General features: G+C 34.8%; 3 protein-coding genes across 3 annotated transcripts; all 3 read left to right on the plus strand.

Annotated features, from left to right (window-relative positions):
- The first annotated feature begins 9,521 nt into the window (after positions 1-9,521).
- On the plus strand, positions 9,522-12,303 carry LOC108984307 (GDSL esterase/lipase At5g55050-like). The gene is made up of 5 exons (XM_018956223.1): positions 9,522-9,907; positions 10,282-10,421; positions 10,926-11,162; positions 11,326-11,575; positions 11,853-12,303. The coding sequence occupies exons 1-5, from the start codon at positions 9,652-9,654 to the stop codon at positions 12,071-12,073; spliced, it is 1,104 nt and encodes a 367-aa protein (XP_018811768.1). The 5' UTR covers positions 9,522-9,651; the 3' UTR covers positions 12,074-12,303.
- A 1,770-nt stretch (positions 12,304-14,073) lies between these two features.
- On the plus strand, positions 14,074-17,500 carry LOC108984341 (GDSL esterase/lipase At5g55050-like). Its single transcript, XM_018956264.2, has 5 exons — positions 14,074-14,363; positions 14,832-14,977; positions 15,795-16,031; positions 16,600-16,849; positions 17,106-17,500. The coding sequence occupies exons 1-5, from the start codon at positions 14,117-14,119 to the stop codon at positions 17,324-17,326; spliced, it is 1,101 nt and encodes a 366-aa protein (XP_018811809.1). The 5' UTR covers positions 14,074-14,116; the 3' UTR covers positions 17,327-17,500.
- A 3,135-nt stretch (positions 17,501-20,635) lies between these two features.
- Positions 20,636-23,287, plus strand: LOC108984331 (GDSL esterase/lipase At5g55050-like). The gene is made up of 5 exons (XM_018956254.2): positions 20,636-20,932; positions 21,250-21,398; positions 21,806-22,042; positions 22,335-22,581; positions 22,850-23,287. Exons 1-5 carry the CDS (start codon positions 20,683-20,685, stop codon positions 23,068-23,070), a joined length of 1,104 nt encoding a protein of 367 aa, XP_018811799.1. The 5' UTR covers positions 20,636-20,682; the 3' UTR covers positions 23,071-23,287.
- The last annotated feature ends 615 nt before the right edge of the window (positions 23,288-23,902 follow it).

Below are 23,902 nucleotides of genomic sequence, written 5' to 3' on the forward strand. Positions count from 1 at the left end.
TTATTTTGTGTTTAGCGATATTGAGAAAAGCAATTTTTTTTTTTTGTTCCATGATTCAGTCACGCAGTTATAAAGGACTTTACACCGTATGTGCTCCACATAAACATGCAATTTCGATAAATTCTACTAACTGTAAGTAAATCTATCTCTAGCATTTGCTTATTGAAAAAAAAGTCTCTAGCATTTAATCATACCATAGAATGTAGATAGCCTTCATGCCCAAATAATTGAGCAATGACATGCTGCATTTCCAATTGATATTCGTTTAACAATCTTTTGTTTTAGCCTTTCTCCGTTTCTGGCGTGTAAGGACTTATCTTCTCATTTTTTTTTATTTTGCTTGATCACAGATAGTATCATTTATTTCATAGGGATGAGTTTTTTATTTCTGGCGATTAGACTTCCTAATCGTTCCCCTTGCAAGCTACACTTTATCATCAGAGCAGAGTAAAGTGAACATTTTGATGCTCATCTTCTTGTGTTGATTAGGGGCTTGCTGCAATTTATGGGTGGTGGAGAGAAGCTGTTATGTTCTGAATTTTGTAAAAAATTCTTGAAAAACAGAGTCCCCATTGTTTTTTGGCTTAAGTATGAACCGCACAAAGTCTTTTATGAGACTAGAGATATAATCTTCATTGTTTTGTGGAACATGTATTGTGATATTCAGTATTTCCTTCTATGAAGTCTGATGTCATTTATGGAAACATAATTTTTCAAATCTTTTTGATTGTGAGCCTTCTCTTTTGTAGCTGCTCAAAGTAGCTATTTATCTGTTCCAAGGAAGTATGTCAGTTTGTCGCAGCACTATTTTAAGCCAAAGGAGGATTTAAATAAACCATATTATGATAATAGATTGCATAACACAAATAGATACGTAGTTGTGAGATCTGAAGTGAGATCTGAACTTGCTAGAACTGGGAACTATGATGCCTGGTACCCATTATCAAGTTTCTCCTTAAATTATTTTCTGATATGAACCATGTTTATATTTAAGCTTATGAGCCTAATCCTTTCCCTTTTAACATCTTCAAAGTGCAGAACATAAGTTGGGCTAAAAAATTAGAGGAATATGCTTTTATGTTGTCACTGCTTCCAATGCCATCTTTCTGTTTGTGCTGATGCTGGTGGCACATCCATTTGTTCTCTTGTGTGATCAATACTGAAGAAGATTTCATCATTTCATTGCCAAAACTTGGGCAACTTCCATTGTCACTCCATTTCTTAAAATCGAGTATGTGGGATTGGAGAATCTGCCTCCTGATATCCCTGGAGGTGTCTAACTTCTAATGTTGGTAGTACTAAATTTTTTGAGAATTTAGTGGCTGCCCAACCACATGTGAGCTGGATAAATATATAGTAATATGGGTGGTTCATCCATGCATCTGTTTGTATATTAGCATTATAGTATTCTAATGGATGTGATTAAATACCTCGGTTAATATTAGTATGAAACGTTAATATTAGGTTGAGGAAACAAATAGTTAGGAAACAATAATTTTAAGTAAAATATAAATTATTAATTAATATATGAAGTATATTTGCAAAATATATAAAAAAAATTGTAAAATATTATTAAAATATATAATATAATATTATTATTTTGACTTTAAGATGGCTAGTCCAATATGGATTCACCTAGCCAAAAGTTAAAGCTATAGTCAAAACTTGAACTTCTAGCTAAAATTTAGACTTGGCAATGGCCTAGCTCTAAGCGAACAGTTGAAGTGACAATGACTCCCTGAAGTCAGGTGTGAATTGTCCCCACCTTGGAACATAGTATAAAGGCACTCCCAAGTACGAAAAATTCTCTCTAATTCCTTTAAGTTCACGAACGAACTACTAAGGAGATATACTAATTTTAGCATCGGAAACTCCCCGGCCTCCACCAAGGCCCCTACTCTCCGTGTTTTCTTAAGTGTGCAGGTGAAAGACTCAAGACCTGAGTTACTGGAACCCGACCCAAAGGCGTACAAAATATGACGTCAACAGTGGCGTCGCCTGTGGGATCTCTATAGAGTTCACATGTCCTTCGTATGACTACGAAAACTCGTTCACAGACAACTCGGGGACAAGAAGAAGCAACGTCAACAAACGTGGAAACGACAAGCCAGAAAAAGAAGTAGGCTCAAGTAATAGCAAGCACGCAGAATCTAGAAATGTAGGAGAGGGAGGTGACGCAGATGAAGAAAGAAAAAACATGTAGGATGAGTTGCGTAACCTCAAAGGGAAATATGAAGAAATAGCGAGAAAGATTGGCACATCGTCAACAGTAGACCAATGGCTCACAGTACGGGCCTACCCTACAACGAGGAGATGATGGATGTGCCCCTACCACCAAAGTTTTGGGTTCCCCTCATGGACATGTAAGATGGGGTTAAAGACCCATTTAAACACCTAGAAACTTTCAGAGCCCATATGACCCTGCATGGTTTCCAAGGAGAAGTGGCCTGTAGAGCTTTCTCGCTGACCTTGAGAGGGCCGATGAAAGTATGGTTTTGGTATTTGGCACCCGGGTCCATAGACGGTTTTGGGGAGCTGGTCTGCCTGTTCCTCACACAATTTATGGCGAGTAGCAGAAAAAGACGCCCCGCGGCGTACCTCCTCACCATCAAGAAGGGGGAAGACGAAAGTCTGAAGAGATAACATACCTATCCAGGTTCAACAAAGAACTTATGACTACAGACGACCAAGAGGAGAAGATAATTTTGGCAGCGCTTTTAGAAGGAGTGCGGCCCTGATCCCAGTTCATGGCGGAATTGGCAAAAAGAACTCATGCCACGCTGCTAGAGCTCATGGATCAAGCTAACAACTTTATTAACTCCGAGGACACACTTCAGGCCTTGACTGAGCCAAAGAGGAAAGAACTGGAACAAGCAGAAAATAAGGGGAAGGCACCAACCAAAGGCAAGGCTGGCGAGAGGCCGAAGAAAGGGCCACGTGACAATAAGAGAGAAGAAGCCCCTACAAGAGACCTTGGATTTCAATCTGATCGACCAATGCTCACCATCCAAAAAGACGACAGTCAACCCACCCAAGAAGACGACTACAAGAGCACTAGCCGCCGTTATTGCACCTACCATCAGTCCAACACTCATAACACTGAATATTGCCTTTCCTTGAGAGAGGGAAGAAAGTAGGCTGGGCAGTCGAAACTATGGTACCCTCCCGCCCAAAGGCTAGAGCAGGAGTGGAAGAGGAGATCACGGGAACCCAGCACGATCTTCCTTACACACCACATCAGGAAAGACCACTGTTGAGGGAAATAAGAACCATCACAGGAGGATTCGTTGGAAGGGGTGCAACCTCATCCAATAGGAAGGCGCATGCCAACCAAGTGAGATACCAAGACGTGTATTCGGTAGAGTACCGCTCCACCAAGTACAAGAGAATATAATTTTGAAATATATTCAACATATAGACATAAGTAATTAGATTACATATTATATATTTTAATTAAAATTTTTTTATGCTTATATTATTAGCTAATAGGTGTATGTATATATTTATCAATATATAAATGAGTTTTAATCGAGTCGAACTAATAAGTCGACTCGAGCATAAACAAGCGGGCCATAACTAGCCTTAGTCAGGTCGAATCGAGTCTTATCAAGTATGTATCATTTACTAATCGAGTGGGTATCTGTTTTCATGGGCGATCTTTTTTTCACGAGTCGAGTTCAATTTGAGTTTAACTGAGTGACTATTAGGGGTGAAACTGGTCCGGTTCGGTCCATTTTTTCAATATATTATATAATATATAATATAGTATATTATAATATGTAATAATACAATGATAATTTATTGTAGTATATTATAATATTAATTAGAATTATATTATAGACTACAGTGATATATTATAGCATATAATATGGTGATATATTATAGTATATTATAATACGTAGTGATATAGTCTAACTATTAATACAATAAACTATACTGATATATGATTTTAAAATTTAATATTATATTAATTAGTAATTTATCATATAATACAAAATTATTTTATATGTAATTATATATTATATATAAAAATTATATATAATATCAAAAATATTTTATAAAATATAAAAAATTAAAATATATATATGAATGGGTCCAATCTGGTATTATAAAAAAGAAAATCGAAACTGGACCGATTTTGACCGGCTTTGAGAAAAATGAAATCGGTACCGGACTGAGCCAAACCCGATACTGAACCAAACCCACATGTTCGATCCATTTCGGTCCAATTTACTGGTTCACTGATTTTTTTTTCACCCTTAGTGAGTACCGAGTGAGCTATCGAACAGACTGGTTCATTTACAGTCGTAAACCCCTCAGCCAAGATCCTCGCTGCCGACTCAGTCAAGACATCATTACGAGCCAACTCGACCTGCTCCTAGCTCTTTTCGTGTGCAAGCTCGACTTTCACTAGCTCCACCTCCAAACGCTCATTCTCCTCCCTCTCCAGCCAGGCACACCTTAGGACTTGCCGTGCCAACGAGCGGGGGTCCTGGTTCTCCCCTTCAATTACTTCCTGGCCATCCACAATGAAAGCGGCCAACTGAGATGAGCCTTGTCGGCAACAAAAACAAGCGTAGGAATAGTCAATACATGATTCTTAATCGATAAAATGCAGAAAAGAATAAACCAATGCGAGAGACCTCGGAGAAGAAATCCATCAAACACTTGATCAACCGTTCGAGGGACTCTGCCTAAGCTCTTACTGTCATTGATCAAGGAATGGCCTCTACTGGGTTCTCTTCGAGGAATGGCTGGGTAGCCACCTCCACATCTTCAACTGTGCCTACAACCCTCTACTGTCAGCCCTAGCAACCTCTGTGCAGAGTTTCCTCTCCTTGCTTGCGGGAGGAGGACTCAGAAAATGCTTCCGAGCTGGGGTGGCTTTGGGCTGCATAGGAATAGTGAAATCATAAAAAACGGTGTGACCAAGGGGAGGTAAAAAGGCCCTTATATTTTCCTCCTGAAGGAGAGCCTCCAGATGACATCGAATGGGTGATTATGTACCCATTCTTTGACCAGAGCGATACTATGTAGCTCCTCGGGATAGGCCTTTGGTCATATCGCTTTGTCGTCAAGAACCACCCCCATGTGGCTCGAACGGGGAACTCATAGTGATTCACTTGCCAAACCAAAAATTCTCACCCTCAGCCGAATACAAAGAAAAATTTAGGGGTCCAATCTTTGACCTTATGATAAAGCGGCTCCAGAGAAACGAGGGCATGCATCGCCCTAAAACTGCAAATGTTCCCCTCACGTTTTATGAGGTTGTGGGTCAGGAGAAACTCACAGCTAGTAAGGTCAGCGTGCTCCAGGTCTGACTTCAACAAAGCTCACCGCTAGAGGACACAACAACATATCAAGATCCTCCAAGCATTTGGGTGGAGTTAAGAGGGGATCAATGCAAGATGGTCTAGTAGGTCACGAACAGGATGAGGGAAAAGCAACCTCAACTCGCAAGAGAACATGCTGGGGAAGAGGGCAACCTTTGAGGCAAAACTCTCATCGTTGAAAACCCCTTCCCATGGTCCAGGAACGTAAAAAACTACCTATTTTGAGACATGAAAGGTGAAAGCCAGTGACGACAATAACTCAAAGGTGACATGTGAATGCCAATTGTGATCGATATAGAATTTGTCTGCGATGCAAACCTCTGGCTTGTCCAATTGCTCGGGAATCTTGGGTGAACGGTCTTCTTGGGAGCCATTGAGATTGAAGTTGAGAATAGCGACTAAGAGGAAGAGGACTAGAGCAAAGAGAATGAGAAAATTGGAGCATAAAGAGACGAGAATGTGGTAAAGGGGGGTAGAACCGTGTTTATATAAGGGGGAAGTGACATTTGGTCTTCTATACCCATGTGTCAGATGAGGGATATAAAAGGATTCAAATCCCATAAAACACGCGACACGATGCGACATGAGCTCCAAAGACGAAGGGGGGGAATTCAAATAGATCTCGACGATGGTTAGCATTCCAAAGTCGGGGGAACGCACGAGCCCCACGAAGCTAGCAAGACATGCATGCATCCCACGACATGTACTGAACAATGTGACGTGGAGAGAAGGAGCTGCCTGACACCATCAATACTGAGGGAATTGGAAAGGCACAATAAAGTGCAAAATCCAATCGTCAGAAAACGTGTCAATAAATTTAGGAGAGGAATCATCGTCTGACATCGTTAAAATAACAAAAAAGCCATACGAACATAATTTAGAGCCCAAAACCTGACAAGTAAAAGAGCTCGGAGAGTAATAACTGCCCATTTCTAGGGAAGAGAACCTCAACTGCAGCGACTGTGGAAAAATATATAGCATAAAGATGAAGGTAAGAAAGAATTCCTATTGAACTAGTCTGATGAGAATTGGTAAGGTAACTGTAAAAGAGTTTTCCCCTTTCTGCTCGTATATAGCAAGCCCACGATGGACCACGGGGGAAGCAAATCAGAGAGCTCAGTCAAGTCCAACGACTCTCCACTAAAAGGAGTCAATGGACCTCTGAAGAGTACTTGGCCCACGAGTAAAACCCACGCATGAAGCAACCCACGCGTAAGGAAAGCCAACGGTAGGGGCAGATGGACTCGCCACCCTGATACCACCCCAATAACACCCTACCTTCGGGAACCTATGCATGCAAGTGGGTGGAAAATATGGAGAGTCTTTGATCTCCTGATAACATGCATGGAGGGGCTTAATAGGGAGCGTCCGTAGGGTAAAGTGAGTCAGGAAGCCACGCTTCATTAATGGCGTCACTCTACAAATTCTATGCCGCATTAATGATACCGCCCCAGAAGCCACACCACATTAAAGGACTCGGACTAAACGAACAGTTGAAGTGACAAGAACTCCCCGAAGCCAGGTGTGAGTTGTCCCCATCCAGAAATCTAGTATAAAGGCCAACCTCTAAATACGAAGAACTTTCTCTTAATTCTCTAAGCTCATGCACAAACTTCTAAGGAAATATACTAATTTTAGCATCAAAGACTCATCAGCCTCCACCAAGAACCCCCACTCTCCGTGTTTTCTTAAGTGTGCAAGTAAAATACTCAAGATCCGAATTACTGGAATCCGGCCTAAAGTCATACAAAACACAACATTAACACTCATGATATTATTTCAATATTATATATTAGAGTCCATGCACGCTCAAGTCCATACGCGTTTATATTACAAAACAACAAAATGGAACCATTATTAAATTAGCTGCATCAAGGACTCGTTCAATTACTTCCGTGCTTCAACGTCACGTTTTGGGTTCATAATTCTAGTCGGCATTTTAGAAAATTTTGGTTCATAAGTCATTGGATGTTTGAAGTCTTGTGATTTTCCATGTTCATATCGTTGAATTTCTGAAGCACAAAAATCCCAAAAGAAGGGCTAAAGAAACAATGATCATGCTACAGCCCCGCTGGGCTTAGTATCTACTTTTTTATATTTATTTTTTATATAAATTTTTTTAATAATTTGTAATATTTTTAAAAAATAAATAAATTTAAAATATCAATAAAAAATATTTTTTTAATCAAAAAATAAAAAATATTATTAAAAAATATTTCTTTAATTACGAAATAGAATAAAAAATAATTTTTATTCTACTTTATGATTAAGGAAGTTTTTTTTAAAAATATTATAATTTTTATTTTATTTTTTATAAATATTAAAAATTATTAAAAAAATTTATATAAAAAAAATTAAAATATATATATAAAAAAATATTAGAATCCGACGAGAGTCCAGCGGAACATCTAGCATTTTCCAAGAAACCAAGACGGACAGATCAGCGCGCAGTAGATGATGGAGGCCGGTCGTAGGGTGCGTACGTGCTGTGTTTATCGTTCCACACTAATGAATTTCCTGTGGCTCAAGGGAACTAACTAGCCTGAACCACTCGTTTTGGTACTTGAACTACTCCACCCAATCACATCATGATGAGTTGGATATATAGAAAGGATCTTATTTCAAAGTACTATTTAGGTTTTAATCATGTAATTAATGGATGTTGACTGGCGGGATCAATCGAAACCATTGTTTTTTTTTGTTTTGTCAAAGTCGCATTAACTTGTCATCATTAATTATCTTTAGAAGCCACTCGTAGTCGTGAAAGATTAATGTCACTAGCTGATCATGACCAGTCCTTATACATGCACAAAACACGTAAATTTACGTTTTATGCACGATCATGTGAATATTATATATATATATATAGAAAAATTGCTTTCTAAATATTTTCCAATATTAATGATGGCAGGCCAGCATGGAATATTGCAACAACCGACCAAATAAGTTCATGAATGTTATAATACTTTATATTTATGATCAATCCCAAGAAAAATGCAGGATCGAGTAGCGTGTATACATATATATATATATATATATGCGTGCTAGATCGCTTTAATTTCCTGAGCTCCAAAAACATTATACATAGAACTATATATATATATATTCGCACTACACAAAAAATAACATTTTACAACGCTTAAATTAGTCGTAAATAACTCAAAAAATTGCTGTATATAATCATTTGCAACAATTTATGTTGCGCCGAATATCCGATCGGTGGAAATAATATATTGCATATCGTGGTTATATATGTTTGATGTATCATATATTAATAAATGGGTTATCATATCTAATACGTACGATGAGGGTTTGATTTGTTATGCAGTAGTTGTTAAAACGGTTGATCATGTTATAAGGGCGCCTGTTTTAATTCATGAGATAATTGAAAAATAATTGTTATTTTTCATATATATATATATATATATAGTTGGAACATAAATATAATATTGTAGTACGTGCGTATTGGGGTACCAGTACTACTGTTATGTTTCAACTGACGGCCTGATCCTGCCGTGCTTTCTACACTTTTCTTGATTCGACAATTTGGACCCATTAATTTGCTTTAGAATGATAATAATACTTTATGCTAAGTGGGACGGCCCTGCATCATGCGCGTGATGCCCATAATCTAGTAGTTGTACCGATTAAACATATTATATATATATATATATATATATAAAATATGCAAACCGAAAGTACCAAATTAATTTTTATTCTCAGAAATATATAGATCATATCAATACTTGTGGAGGCCGCCGGAACTGATGATCAGGTACCGTCACAATTCACATGAAACGGTGTCACATGAGACATAATATTATTATTATATAGTTTATATATATATGCTAAGTACGTACGTATCATATTATATATATATGTGTCTAATTTATAGTACCTTTTAGCAAGAACCTTAACCTAGATCGATCGATATGCTTAAAACGTGGCTAAATTAATATATTTGGAAATTAAAGTTGAAAGCTGGAAAGTTGTTTGAGAAAGTGACATAGATATTGTTCATTAATGGGTTGAATGTTTTTGGCCGGAGTAGTTTTTTTCCTCAGCCACGACCACAACAGTCCACGCAAGTGGTCTCTGAGTACGATGTATCTTCTTTTCACACACCAAACTCCTCCCATCATCGATGACGCGTGACCAGTTTACATCCAGCTCTTATCTATTAAAACCCAACTCAACCATTTATCTGCTGCCCCCACAGAATTTGAGATAGAGAGCTCATGCATAGAGAAATTAAGTAGTAGTACTACTACTTCCGATCGAAGATCTGCTAGCTGCAGTTCTATTCACCCCATTAAACATGGCTTCCAAAGCTTTCTTAGTGAGTTACGGCCTCTTCTTCATCTGTTTCTTCGTCTTGGGAACTAATTATATCTTGGAGGCTCGGATGGTTCCGGCCGTGTTTGTATTGGGAGACTCTCTTGTAGATGTGGGAAACAACAATTACCTCCCGCTTTCGCTTGCCAAAGCAGATTTCCTCCACAACGGCCTCGACTTCCCCACCCATAAGCCAACCGGGAGGTTTAGTAATGGCAAGAATGCTGCCGACTTTCTTGGTACGTGCAAACGTGTTAAATTACCATTTATTCTAAAACTTTAAACTGATTTTAATCTGATCAAAGTACAAGTACACCATATAAGTCTTTTCAATGCATGGCTTTGCTTTTTCTTGTCAGGATTGTTAATTTGTTCCAGTTTTGGTGCATAAATAAAGGTGGAATCACGCCTTTTTTGATGTGAAATATGTTCTATATTGACATGAGTAGCTGGCTATAAACCAGATGATGACCATTTATTCTAAAACAATCGTCGGCACAGAAACGTCCTTTTCATTAATAATTTAAAAAACAGATTGCAATTTGCATTTACCGCATTCTGATAGGGTTTTTTTTTCACGACTTTTCAATTAATTTGATGTTTTGATCAACAGCTGAGAAAGTTGGCCTCCCAACTTCGCCACCGTATCTCTCCCTTGTATCCAACTCCAACAAGAACAACGCTTCGTTTCTAACTGGTGTTAGCTTCGCCTCTGGAGGTGCCGGCATCTTTGATGGCATGGACGAACGTATTGTAAGTAGTGAAACAAATATACTGAATGAGTAATGCTACAATCGCTTTGAAAAATAGTAAGTTTATTATTAAAAAATTAATTAATTTTTTTTATATTAATCCCATATTTATACGTCTATTATTGTAAATATCATTTTTTATATTAAATTCCACTTTCTCCTAAGATTGCTCTTTAATATAGAATTTATCGAATTGTTATAATATTAATGAGAATTTATTTTTATTTTTATTTTTTTTAAAAAAAACATATCTACTAGTTGTGATTAGTATTAGAAATTTTTTTTCTCGAATTCCTGTAATTGGGCTGTGTTAGAATATGGGCCTGATATGCCCAAAGCAAGAACCTATCATTCTTTCCAAAAAAATACAAGCGTGGCCCACTCATACAAAAGTTGAAATTAAAAGCAACAAAATGTAAAAACAGAGTCCAATATCAATGTGCATGCATCGATCTCTCCTGGCCCTCATGTTAACATGCTTTACTGTTTGTTTTGTTTTATTCAGCGCCAATCAATACCTCTGACCAAACAAGTAGACTACTTCTTGACGGTGTGTGAAAAGTTGAAGCAACAGCTAGGCTCCTCCTCATCTGCACAAAACCTTTTATCCAAATCTCTCGTTGTCGTTGTGATTGGAAGCAACGATATCTTTGGTTACTCCGGCTCTTCTGATCTCCGCAGCAAGAACACCCCACAGCAGTACGTGGACTTGATGGCTCTTACACTGAAAGAACAATTGAAGGTAAAAAAAAGTGTCTTAACTTTTTGGTTAATTGTTTTGATCTATAGACCATACAACGTCAAAAGGATGATCAACTTTTTTGACAGATGTTGGTCTTTCTTCCCTTTAATATTTAATTAAAAAATAAAAAATACAAACTAATATGAACTTTGGGGCCGGGCAGCGTATGTACAATGGTGGTGCTCGTAAATTTGTGATTACGGGGATCGGGGCAATCGGATGCTGCCCATCACAGAGAAATAAGAACAAAACAGAAGAATGCAACGAGGAAACAAACCGCTTGTCTGTCAAATACAATCAAGGCCTTACTTCAATGTTGCAGAAATGGAAATCAGAACTCAAAGGCATTAGCTACTCTTACTTAGATACATACAGTATCTTGAAAAACTTCGTCCAGAAACCACAAGCTTATGGTACAGTGCTTCTTTCCTTCTCATAATTTAATTTTCTCAACCTGCAAGCTAGTTCCTTGAGCAAGCAAGTTCAATTAATTTTGCAGACAATATTAGAGCTAGCTAGATCGTTATAAGAAAAATGGATGTTTCTGATCAATTATTTGTAATGAAAAGGATTATTTACGATGAAAATATATTTATTTTAACAGAAAATAATCATTTCGTTAGAAATAATTGGTTATATTCAAGTGTCTGTTCATATGTGATTAACTAACGTTTTCCTGTTTGGTTTCAGGATTCGTAGATGTTAAAGCTGCATGTTGTGGGTTAGGGAACCTGAATGCAAAGGTTGGTTGCCTTCCAATATCTACCTATTGCTCCAACAGAAGAGAGCACCTTTTCTGGGATCTATACCATCCAACAGAGGCTGCTCATCGCCTTATCGTAGACAACTTGTTTGATGGTCCTTCACAATTCACATTCCCATTGAACGTGAGGCAGCTAGTTGCAGTCTAGACTCTACACTACTCGCCATTATACGGCTAACCATGTGAATCATGCTGTAACAGATCTGATAAATATATATAGTAATCTCACTTCGAGAGGGTGAGTACCTCCAGAATAAAATGAAAGGGAAAAACAGAAGTTTCAAGTCTTTTTCGATAATCTGATAACTGAGCAACATGGCTCTTACATACTGAGGTTCTTATTTCGATAATAAATGCCGTGCGCCTTTATTATGATCATGCATGAGTTGCTAATTTCAATATCTTGTTTTATTGTTTTATACGCAATATAATATTGTGCCTAAAATTCTACTGCTCAATAGCATTACATTGTACGACCTTTTGACACGCCGCGCATTCATCTCGCTACCGTTTTCTTGAGATCTAGAGACAGATATTAATATTGCTGTTAATAAACAATCTTTTTCAACCACCAAACTACTTTTTTTTTTTTTTTTTAAAGTTGGTTTAGATTCAGAAATAGTATTTCATCTTATCTTATTATTATAATTTTTTTAAATTTTCACATAAAATATAATAAGTAATTCAACTTTTTAAATATCAAAATAATAATAATATTAAAAAATAATATTTTATTCAACTTTTAATTTTTATCTAAAATAATATCATCTTATCTCACTGTCCAAATAAAACCTTACATGAAAAAAAAATGAGGCTTTTTTATTATTATATTAATAAAAGTGGAAAATGTAGTAGTTTGGGAGCGGATCAAGTACAACCGTTTATATATATAGAGAAAATTCTATTAACCACGTGACTATTCACTTCAATTTCATTCTATTATATAAGATATGACATATTTATTACCATTAAATAATAAAATCATATGAGATAAAAGTGATATAAGAGTGTAGTATATAACATTATTATTATATATATATATATGTGCCACCTCTCATGACTTTCATATATATGAAAGTGATACATATAAAGGTACAAAAAGGATATTACTGAGCTTAAATTTTGGGGGTGGGGCGGGACTGCACTAGCTAATTACACTGTAAGTAACATGGGATGGATGCTCTACGGGCATACCACCAAAAATGGAAACCAAGCATATTATGGATATGGAAGAAATTATCAGTCGACAATGAAGTTATTCTATGGATATGGAAGAAATTATCAGTTGACAATGAAGTTATTCTAGTATGTGTGTAGAGTACACCATTTACATTTATTGAATAGTATATAAGATTTGATTTTAAGATTTAAATTTTAAAATTTATTTTTAAAATCGATCAAATTATGTCGTATAAGTACTTTGTTAAGTGTGTTTTAACTTGATCATAAAAATTTTCTTGGACAGTATCATCTTGTCTAGGGGGGAATTGTGCCAAACTTAACTGCACGCAAATCTTAAGGTTCATTTGTATATTAAGAATATTATAGATGATTTGCTAATAGTAGTAAGAATAATAATAAATAATTTATAAATAATAATGAAATAGTATGAAAATATCTGAAAATGATTGTATTTCCAAACAAACCCAAGTTTGCATGTGCTTTCAATTTTATTCTTGATATTATTTTGATGGAAACTAAACTCTTTTTTTTTTTTTTGAGTTTCGACGGAAACTATACGCATGAATATTAATCATGATAACCATAGCAAAAGACAACGCTACTGTTGTGTACCCACAGTACATCGCAGAAAGTGGGTTTTATATTCAGTACTAAGATCGACTCTTACGTATACAGAATAGTTGAAAACTTGAATGGTATATATGCGTCTACAAGCTGATCATGAAAGGTATGCGTACGTACGTACTCTATTTTAGAACCTATGTTGAATATTTATATATGCGTCTGCACGTACGTACACTTCAATAGTTGAATGTTGTTGTTGCAGTTCTTTAATTTACTCGATCCACTGTTTACAACATGCATCTACATCGATATATCGATCATTGGTACTTACATAAAACCCAACGGAACCAATGGCTTCCCTGCATATATATATAAATACCACCCACAAGATTTTGAAAAGATACGTTATAGATCATCGTCAGATCAGTAGTCTGGCACTCCAACAATGGCTAATTCCAATGTTTTGTTACTCAATATCCTCCACATGATCCTTCTCTGGAGATTGAATTTCTCGGAGGCTCAGTTGGTCCCGGCCGTATTTATATTTGGAGATTCTATAGCAGACGTGGGCAACAACAACTACCTGAAGAATACAATTGCCAAAGCAAATTTCACCCCCAACGGAATCGACTTTCCTGGCATGACACCTACCGGGAGGTTTTGCAACGGCAAGAATATTGCAGACTTCATTGGTATACATATATATATGTAGAATTATATACCTCGATCAGCAACAATAGTAGTTTACTTGATCAAGTCTCTCTCAAGAGATCAATATTAGGCAATAGCCATGCATGCATGCTTGCATGCTCCATTATTATAGTACGTACAGCAAGAGATCAAATTAGATTTACTGTTCATAATTCTGATCTCTACACAACTGTTTTCGCTTTTTCATGTGGTAAAAGCTTTAATTAACCGAGAATTAATAATTTACTGCATCTGAGACCAGACATGAATATCATGCATTCAGAAGTTATATATATATATATATATATATATATATATATTTATGTATATATGGGAATGGTTATGAATTTCATTTTTGACAATTAATATACAGTAGCAGAGACAGTACTGCTGCATATATATATTAGTACTATTGATATTGCCAGGTTTTCACGACCTAAAATTTGAAATTGGATGGAATTGTTGGGCAGCTGAGAGAGCGGGGTTGCCTTCTTCACCACCATATCTCTCCTTGGTATCCAGGTCTGGCGAGATCAACAACGCGACGTCGTTCCTAACTGGTGCAAACTTCGCCTCCGCAGCTGCTGGAATCCTTAACAGTACAGGAACAATTTTTGTTAGTGAAAACGACAACTTAGTACTACTTTTCCCTTCTTCTTTTTTCGTGGTGCATTGCACTACTACGTACGGCACCATTTTTAATTCTTTTGTGCACCTATATATTCTGCATTATTGAATCAACATTAATTATTCTATAGTAAAATTTTCGAAACCACAAAAGGCTTTCTAAAGAAAGTAATAATAAAGGAAAAATCTAATTCTAAGTAATTTTGCGCATTAATATTTGACATTTTTACAATGATTTGAAATATATTTAAATAGTAATGCTACAGTCATTAAAAAAATTACATAAAAATAATCTTATAAATTGATATAATTTTATATAATTCGTTAGATCTACTTTACAATAAAAGTATATTTATAATCTGACGAACCACATTATACCACCATCAATTTATAGAATTACTTTTGTGTAATTTTTTTGTGGTTAGAGTATTTTCTATATTTAAATATTTTTAATGTATTATATCAAAATTATTATATGATAAAAATTTCACGCCAACTTCATATATACTTTCTCATTTATTTTTACAATTCCTCTCTAGTGATTTTATCTTATTTAATTATTAAAAATTTTTAAATTCTTAGATAAAATAAAATAAATAATTTAATTTTTTTAAATTTTAAAATAAAAATAATATTAAAAAATATATGTTAATCATATTTTATTTAATTTTTAATTTTAATATCAATTCAACTCATTTAATCTACAAAATCAAACGTGATTGCAGTCTGCCCCAGCCATCAACTGGCTCACGCCCGTTTGGTGCCTTTTTTGTTTTTTGTTTTTTGTTTTTTTTTTTTCATCCCAGGGAGAGGTAATACCTTTGTCGACACAAATAGACTATTTTGCAACTGTATCTAAAGAGTTGAAGCAACAGTTGGGACCCTCTGCTGCGCAGAAGTTCTTTGCTAAATCTATCATTGTGATTGAGACTGGAAACAACGATGTCATCTTTTCCGCGCTTCTTCCTGATCCCAGCGGCAAGAACAACACCCCACAGCAGCTCGTGGATTTGGTACCTGCTATACTAGAAGAACAATTAAGGGTATGTAATAAAATTTTCAATGTTTTTTTAATTCGGATCTGAAAAATATAACAAAAGAGAGGGATTTTCGGTTTTTGTTTGTTTATTTCATTCCAAACCGAATTATCACAGATGCAAATACTGCTGAATTGGGTTCTCTTTAATTTGTATTACATAAATCATATGATACGAAAGAAACAAATACTATGGTATTTGCGGCGCCGAAAACTATGGTTTACCACGGTTAAACTAACTGTCGGCAATTGGCATCACTATGATTCTCCAGTTGCGGTGAGTTGTTCTCGCTTCATTAGCTTTTCATCTCTGCGGCTAAGCAAACTGCCGTAAATGGTGTCCTGTTGCTGCGTTATGTTTTTGCAGCGTATGTTTTGACGGCGCTTCAATTAGTGCCCGATAAACATCTAGTTGCTATTCAAATTCGTTTGCTCTTGCGACGGAATCTATATCCCCAGAACCAAAAGCACCGCAAAAGGCCGTATATGTTGTAGCCTTTGCATAGAGACATTGAGTTTTAAGTTTTAAATCATTAGCTCACCATGTGTTTGTGTTTTGAACATTTCCTGGACAGCGTCTATACGATTACGGTGCACGTAAGTTTGTGGTTATGGGGGCCTCTGCAGTCGGGTGCTGCCCCTTTTTGAGGGCTTGGGACGAAGGAGGAGAATGCAATGAAGTATTGAACTCCCTGAGTATAACGTACAATGAAGGCGTTGAGCCGATGTTGCGGAAATTGAAATCAGAAATCAAGGATATGAGCTACACTTACTGCGATTCGTACGGTGTCTTGCAACACTTAATCCAGAACGCAAAACTTTATGGTACGTACAGTATTAATTGATTAAAAAAGACATGGAGGAGAAAGGATATAATATTATTTCTTCTGGAAATTGAAAAATGTTTAATTTAGATCGAAACAATGAAGTTTTTAGTCGATATTTATAATTTTATTATTATTTTTAAAATTTAAGTATAGCTAAATAATTTGCTCCTTTTCCTGTTAAATTTTATTATAGGAATAGTTATGAATTACCTAGCTTAGCTATCTATGATTGTCGTATTTCAATATTATTTCAGGATTTGAAGAGATTAAAGCTGCATGTTGTGGACAAGGGAACTATCGTGGTAAACTTACTTGCTTCGAAACTTCGCCCCATTGCTCCAACAGAAGCGACTACCTCTTCTGGGACCCATTCCATCCTACAGAGGCCGCTCAGCGCATCCTTGTAGACATCATTTTTGACGGTCCTTCAAAATACACATTTCCATTGAGTTTGAGGCAGCTAATTGCTTTGTAGACTCGGCATTACACAGCTAGCTAGCCTCCGTGAAGTGCCGCCTTCATAATGCCAGGACGAGGCCTAAATAACCACAGTAGCAGCACAAAATTTGTTATTTTACTGTTGTTTCTGTGCCTATATATTAATAGGAAAATGTCAGATATGGCCTCATGAGTTTGTCCCTCAATTTTATCGCTCATGTATTTTTTTTTAATTTTTTTTATTTAATAATTAAATTAAGAAAGTGATTATTAATAAAATTGTAATTTTTATTTTATTTTTTTAAAGATTAAAAATATTAAAAAATACTTTAAAAAAACCAAAAAAAAAAAACAAAAATAATTTATAAGCCCAGGGCTAGAATGATCCATATATATTAATAACTTAGAACTTAAGATGAGATTCATGTGAGGTACTATGATTGAGTGTATCTTCCATTTACCATCATCAAGTATATTTGTGTCATTTGGAATAAATGTATGACCTTTTCTGGGATCTATATACACCATCCAACGGAGGCTGCTCATTGATCGCGCCTTATCGCAGACGATATTTGTCTTTCACAATATATAATTCACATTCCCATTGAATGTGAGGCGCGCAGCTACTTGCAGTCTAGACGTCTCTACGTACGCTCGCCATTATATGGCTATCAATGTGAATGCCGTGCAACTTTTTTATGATCAGCATGAGTTCGCCGTTCTTTTAGGACCTACGTCTTTAAAATTGCCGTTAATTTAGACTCCTAATTACAATTACAATATATCGTCTCGAAAAATTATATTTATAATTAGCCGCAAACATTACACACCACTTTTTTTTTTATTTTATATTTTATCAAATATATGATATATAGATGACGAAGAAAAGAATTCAATTATTTTAAGAATAATAAAATTAAAAGAAACTAAAAATAAAAGAAAGTATTGTGTGTGCATGGTATGTGAGAGCTTATGAATAACAAAGTTTTATTGTTTAATGCACGCCATAATAGCATTACATTGTACGATGCCACATTCGTCTCATCAGTTATCAATTAATGAATATGAATGTTACATTTAAATTTTAAACTCGAGTTGTCAAAATTCTCCACCTTAAATTTGAGAGGAAATGTTGAAGATAATATCAAAGCAATTATCAAATCACTTAAATTTGATATTATCTTGATTTTCATAATGTTTAAGATATTTATCTTATCAGCTTATCTCAATTATTAAATTTTTCTATAAATAGAGATGAATGTCTTGTATTTAGCAATAATTCAGAAAGGAAAAATTTAGTCTTTAAAATCTTTTTCCTCTTTCTCCTTCCTCCATTTTCTTTTATATTATATTTTATTTTCTATCAAAGTTTTACATTTAAAAAGTATAAGGCTTTACTAATAAAAGTGGAAAACACTGTAATTTGGGAAGGGAAAGTACAACCATATATATATATATATATATATATATATTGAATAATAATTTTTACGAGTCATGAATGGATAAATTTTGTAATTTTTTTCTAGAAAAATAGATTCCATCATAAGAAATTAAAAAATATATATTCTTTCTCAATGAGACATGCATATTTCTTTAAAATATATATATATACGAAATTTATTTATTTAAAATTTGTACCTAGTAATTAATATTAATACAAAATGGATATTGCACTGTAAAAGATGGATGCTCTGTGAGCAGACCACCGAAAAAGGAAACCAGCCATTTCATGGATTGGCAGAAATTAGTTCTCGACATTTGGTTTAGAATATTCGAGTCGTGCGTAGTGTCCGGATAAGGCCATACAACTGGCATTTACCATATTAATGACGAACTACTATTCAAGTGTATTTCAAATTTTTTTTATTTTTTTTTATTTTTTAAGTATATTAAAAAAATTAAAAAATATATATATAATTTTATTAATAATTACTTTCTTAATCATAAAGTAAAATTAAAAAATTTTAAAAAAATCAAATATAAAAAAAATAATAAATGAAGTAGTAGTAATATAATAATCCTATCATTATTATTTTTGAAAAAAAGTAAAAATGATATTTTTATTCGAGTACACAAATGTCATGCATTATTTTAAAAAAAAAGAGTTAATATGACATCGATATAAAAAAAAATTAATTTTTTAATAATAGACTCTAATATTTTTTTAAAAAAAATGTATGACTATTGCACAACTATAACTATATCTTTTATCTTTTACACATGAGAGAAGGGAATTTGATCCTTAGATTCACTTATTGAAAATTCCAAAATATTGCGAATTCATCCAAATGTATATATCTAACATTAGTACTACTCCTATAACCAAATACACCGCTACTATCGTGTACCCGCACATTGCGGAAAGTGGGTTAATTAATATTCAGTACTAATTCGCGCCACAGTACTTTTCTTGTTGGGCCAATTAAGATTCTTAAATGGAAAGATTTTTCAATACTTTCTCACTTTAAGCTTTAAAGTTTAGGTAAGAGAATTTGATCCCATAGGGATTGGCTCTTGTTTGGTGTTGAATTTAAAACTGCTACCTGTATTTTTTTTAAATATATATATATTTATTCACGTCTCAAATTATTGATACGTTGAAAATTATAAAAAATAAATTAATAAAATAAATCATGTATGTAAAATTTTACAGTACTACATTTTATGCTTGTATATATATATATGACCACCTAGTTTTACAATGATTTTTTGAGGACTTTTATCTGAACTTAGGCAAGGCATATGGTTTAAGAAAGCTGCATACGTGCCCTAAGCCAAATAGCATGGACATATATATATTTGATAAGAACGTAGCTGGCAACCAGCAGGTGGGTGATTAATCTTTGAATAATGTTAGAGAGAAGTCACTATAACAGTATATATTTTACACTCACTGTTGCGTGGCTGCTTCTAGTTGATTATTCCCAACACTCATTTGGAGAGATATATAGTCTACATAATGTTACATCATGTGTGTAAAATGGATGCTCCTAATAGTGACTTCTATCTATATTTATTTTTAATCTTTTTGGTTTTTTCATTCCAAGGAATTTACAAGATACACCTAATTAAACATGAATAGCGCTAGATGCGAGAATTTATTGATTCCAAAGAGCATAAATACTCTTTATAACTATTTGCGGCCAATCTTGTTTATTTAAAAAAAAAAAGAAAAAAAAAATTTAGAATATTGAATGGTATGCGTGTCTACATTCTACAAGATAGCGACCCCATATATAAAACCCAACGTACGGAACCACTGGCTTCCCCTGCATATATATATATATATATATATATATATATATATATATATATATATATATACCACCCACCAGATTTTGAAAGATATGTAAGTAGTACAGATCAGCTGAGACGTTGTCTGACACTCCAACAATGGTTAATTCCAATATTGTTTTGCTACTGATCAATTTCCTCCTCATATTTCTGTCGAGCTTCACTTTCTCGGATGCTCAGTTGGCCCCGGCCGTATATATATTGGGAGATTCTCTAGTAGACGTGGGCAACAACAACTACCTGAAGGATTCAATTGTCAAAGCAAATTTCCTCCCGCACGGAGTCGACTTTCCCGGCATGAAACCTACCGGGAGGTTTTGCAACGGCAAGAATATTGCAGACTTCATTGGTATATATAGAGTTATATATATATATATATATATATATACACCTTCAGCAACAGTGCTTGATCACTTGATAAAGCTCATCTGATCATCAAGATCTAGACTAATATTAGGCAATAGCCATGCATGCATGCTCCATTAATGATTAATGTATATATATGAAAAAAGATATTTATAACCGTACTATATATATATATATATATATATTACTTTGACCTTTCGAAATCAGGACAAATTAGCTAGATTTACTGTTTATGTGATTATATTAATTCTCTCTGCACTAACTTCGATGATCTTGATGTTGGATGGAATTGTTGGGCAGCTGAGAGAATTGGCTTGCCTTCTCCACCACCATATCTCTCCTTGGTATCCAGGCCTGACAAAATCAACAACGCGACGTCGTTGCTAACTGGTGGAAACTTCGCCTCCGGAGCTGCTGGCGTCCTTAACACCACAGGATTGGCACTTTATGTTAGTGAAACAACAAATTATAATTAGTACACTTTTCCCTTTTTTCGTACGTGCACCCATTCTGCATTATTGCATCAACATTAATTATTCAATAGTAAAATTTTAGAAACCATGAACTATATATATATATATATATATATAGTAAGACTTGAATGTTGGTAGAAGTGATATATTTTATCGTGACAAAATCTTAGAGAGGGATTGTTTTGAAAATAAATTACGTTTGGGACTGAAAATTCCCCGCGTAAAATAAAAAAAAAAATAATAAGAATTTTAGAGGACATTCGTTCACCATTTTCCTTTGATTCACGCGAACTTCAGACCTTCCATCTAACCCCGGCCTGCACCCACCAACTGGCCGCTAACACTCGACCACTGGCGTTGTTTGTTTTTTTGGTTTTTCCCAGAAAGAGTTAATAGCTTTGCCGACACAAGTAGACTACTTTGCAACGGTATCTGAAGAGTTGAAGCAAAAGCTAGGACCCTCTGGTGCGAAGAAGCTTTTTGCTAAATCTATCTTCGTGATTGTGACTGCAACCAACGATATGCTCTATTACGTGGCGAGTCCTGATCCCAGCGGCAAGTACAACACCCAACAGCAGCGCATAGATTTTGTACTTGATGCACTAAAAGAACAATTAAGGGTAATATAATAGCGCCCCATTTTTTTTTTTTCAATCTCATTTTCGGATCTGAAAATATAACAAAAGAGACGGATTTTCTGCTTTTGTTTGTTTATTTCATTCCAAACCGAATTATATATCATGCACAGATGCAAATGCTTGGGTTATCTTTCGTATTACATAAATCATATGATACGAAAGAAACAAAGGCAAGAAATACAGTACTATGTGCAAGTGCATGGAGACAAATGAGTTTTTAAGTTTTAAATCATTAGCTCACCATGTGTTTGTGTTTTGAATTTTTTCTGGACAGCGTCTATACGATTACGGTGCACGTAAGTTTGTGGTTACGGGGGTCCCCGCACTCGGGTGCTGCCCGTTTCAGAGGGCTTGGGACGGAGGAGAATGCAACGAAGTAGTGAACTCCATGATTGTAACGTTCAATGAATGCCTTGAGCCGATGTTGCGGAAATTGAAATCAGAAGTCAAGAATATGAGCTACACTTACTGCGATTCGTACGGTATCTTGCAAGACTTAATCCAGAACGCAAAACTTCATGGTACGTACAGTAACAGTACTGTTATTTTATTTATTTATTATCACTGATAGAAAAGTCTAAATTTTTTTTGAACTTATTCGGGTCTGATTAATACTTATAAGTTTTTTGGAAATGGAAAAGTTTTTTGGATCGAAACAAGGAAGTTTTTAGTCCATGTTAATAATTTTTCTTATTTTTTTTTAAATATACCTAATTTGCTCCTTTTCCTGTTAAGTTTTATTATAGGAACTATTTATGAATTACCTATTATTGTCGTATTTCATTTCAGGATTTGATGAGTTTAAAGCTGCATGTTGTGGACAAGGGAACTATCGTGGTAAACTTACTTGCTTCCGAACTTCGCCCTATTGTTCCAACAGAAGCGACCACCTCTTCTGGGACCCATTCCATCCTACAGAGGCCGCTCAGCGCATCCTTGTGGACAACATTTTTGACGGTCCTTCAAAATACACATTTCCGTTGAGTGTGAAGCAGCTAATTGCTTTGTAGACTCGGTATTGCACAACCCCTGTGAACTGCCGCACCTTCATTATATTGCAGAGCCTAAATCATCACAGCAGCAGCACCAAATTCGTCATATTTGTACTGTTGTTTCTGTGGGTAATAATAACTGCTAGATTGTGGGCGGAGGCGCTTGGAATTTGGGATGAGCGAAACCCTACCCCATAGGAAAATGCTAAGCGTGCCGCTCTCAGCTCCTACTGGGAGCGGCACGCTGGTAATTTTTTTTTTATTTTATTTCGTGATTAAAGAAGTATTTTTAATAATATTATGATTTTTTTTTTAAAATATATATATATATTTAAAAATATTAAAAAATACATGTAAAAAAAAGTAAAAAAAAAAACACATCAAAATAACTAGCGAGAATCAGAAAAATAATACTCTCACTATTTATTCTTACAGTTCGGTGTTACTATTGAAATCTTTTTTTTTTTTTAATTTTTTTTACTTAATGATTAAAAAAATATTTTTTTAATAATATTGTAATTTTTTGATTTTTTTAAAAAATATTTAAAAATACATATAAAAAAGATAATAAAAAATAAGAAGAACAATTATAGTTAACAGCTAGCTCCCCGCTGGGAGCTACGAACGGTGGACGCGGTTGCACCATTGACCATCCCTACCCCATATTAGGCAGTAGACTAGTTTAAGGAAAAAATTATATTTCAAAAATAAAAGTTTGGACTTAGTGATCAAAAAAATGTTGTTTAAAAATATTTTCAATTTTTTTATTTTTTTTTTTAAATATTTAAAAGTATTAAAAAATTGATGTGAAAAAAAAAAGTTTTCACATCATTTTTTAATACTTTTAAAT

The sequence above is a fragment of the Juglans regia genome, chromosome 2 (genome assembly GCF_001411555.2).
Source record: "Juglans regia cultivar Chandler chromosome 2, Walnut 2.0, whole genome shotgun sequence".
Taxonomy (NCBI): domain Eukaryota; kingdom Viridiplantae; phylum Streptophyta; class Magnoliopsida; order Fagales; family Juglandaceae; genus Juglans; species Juglans regia.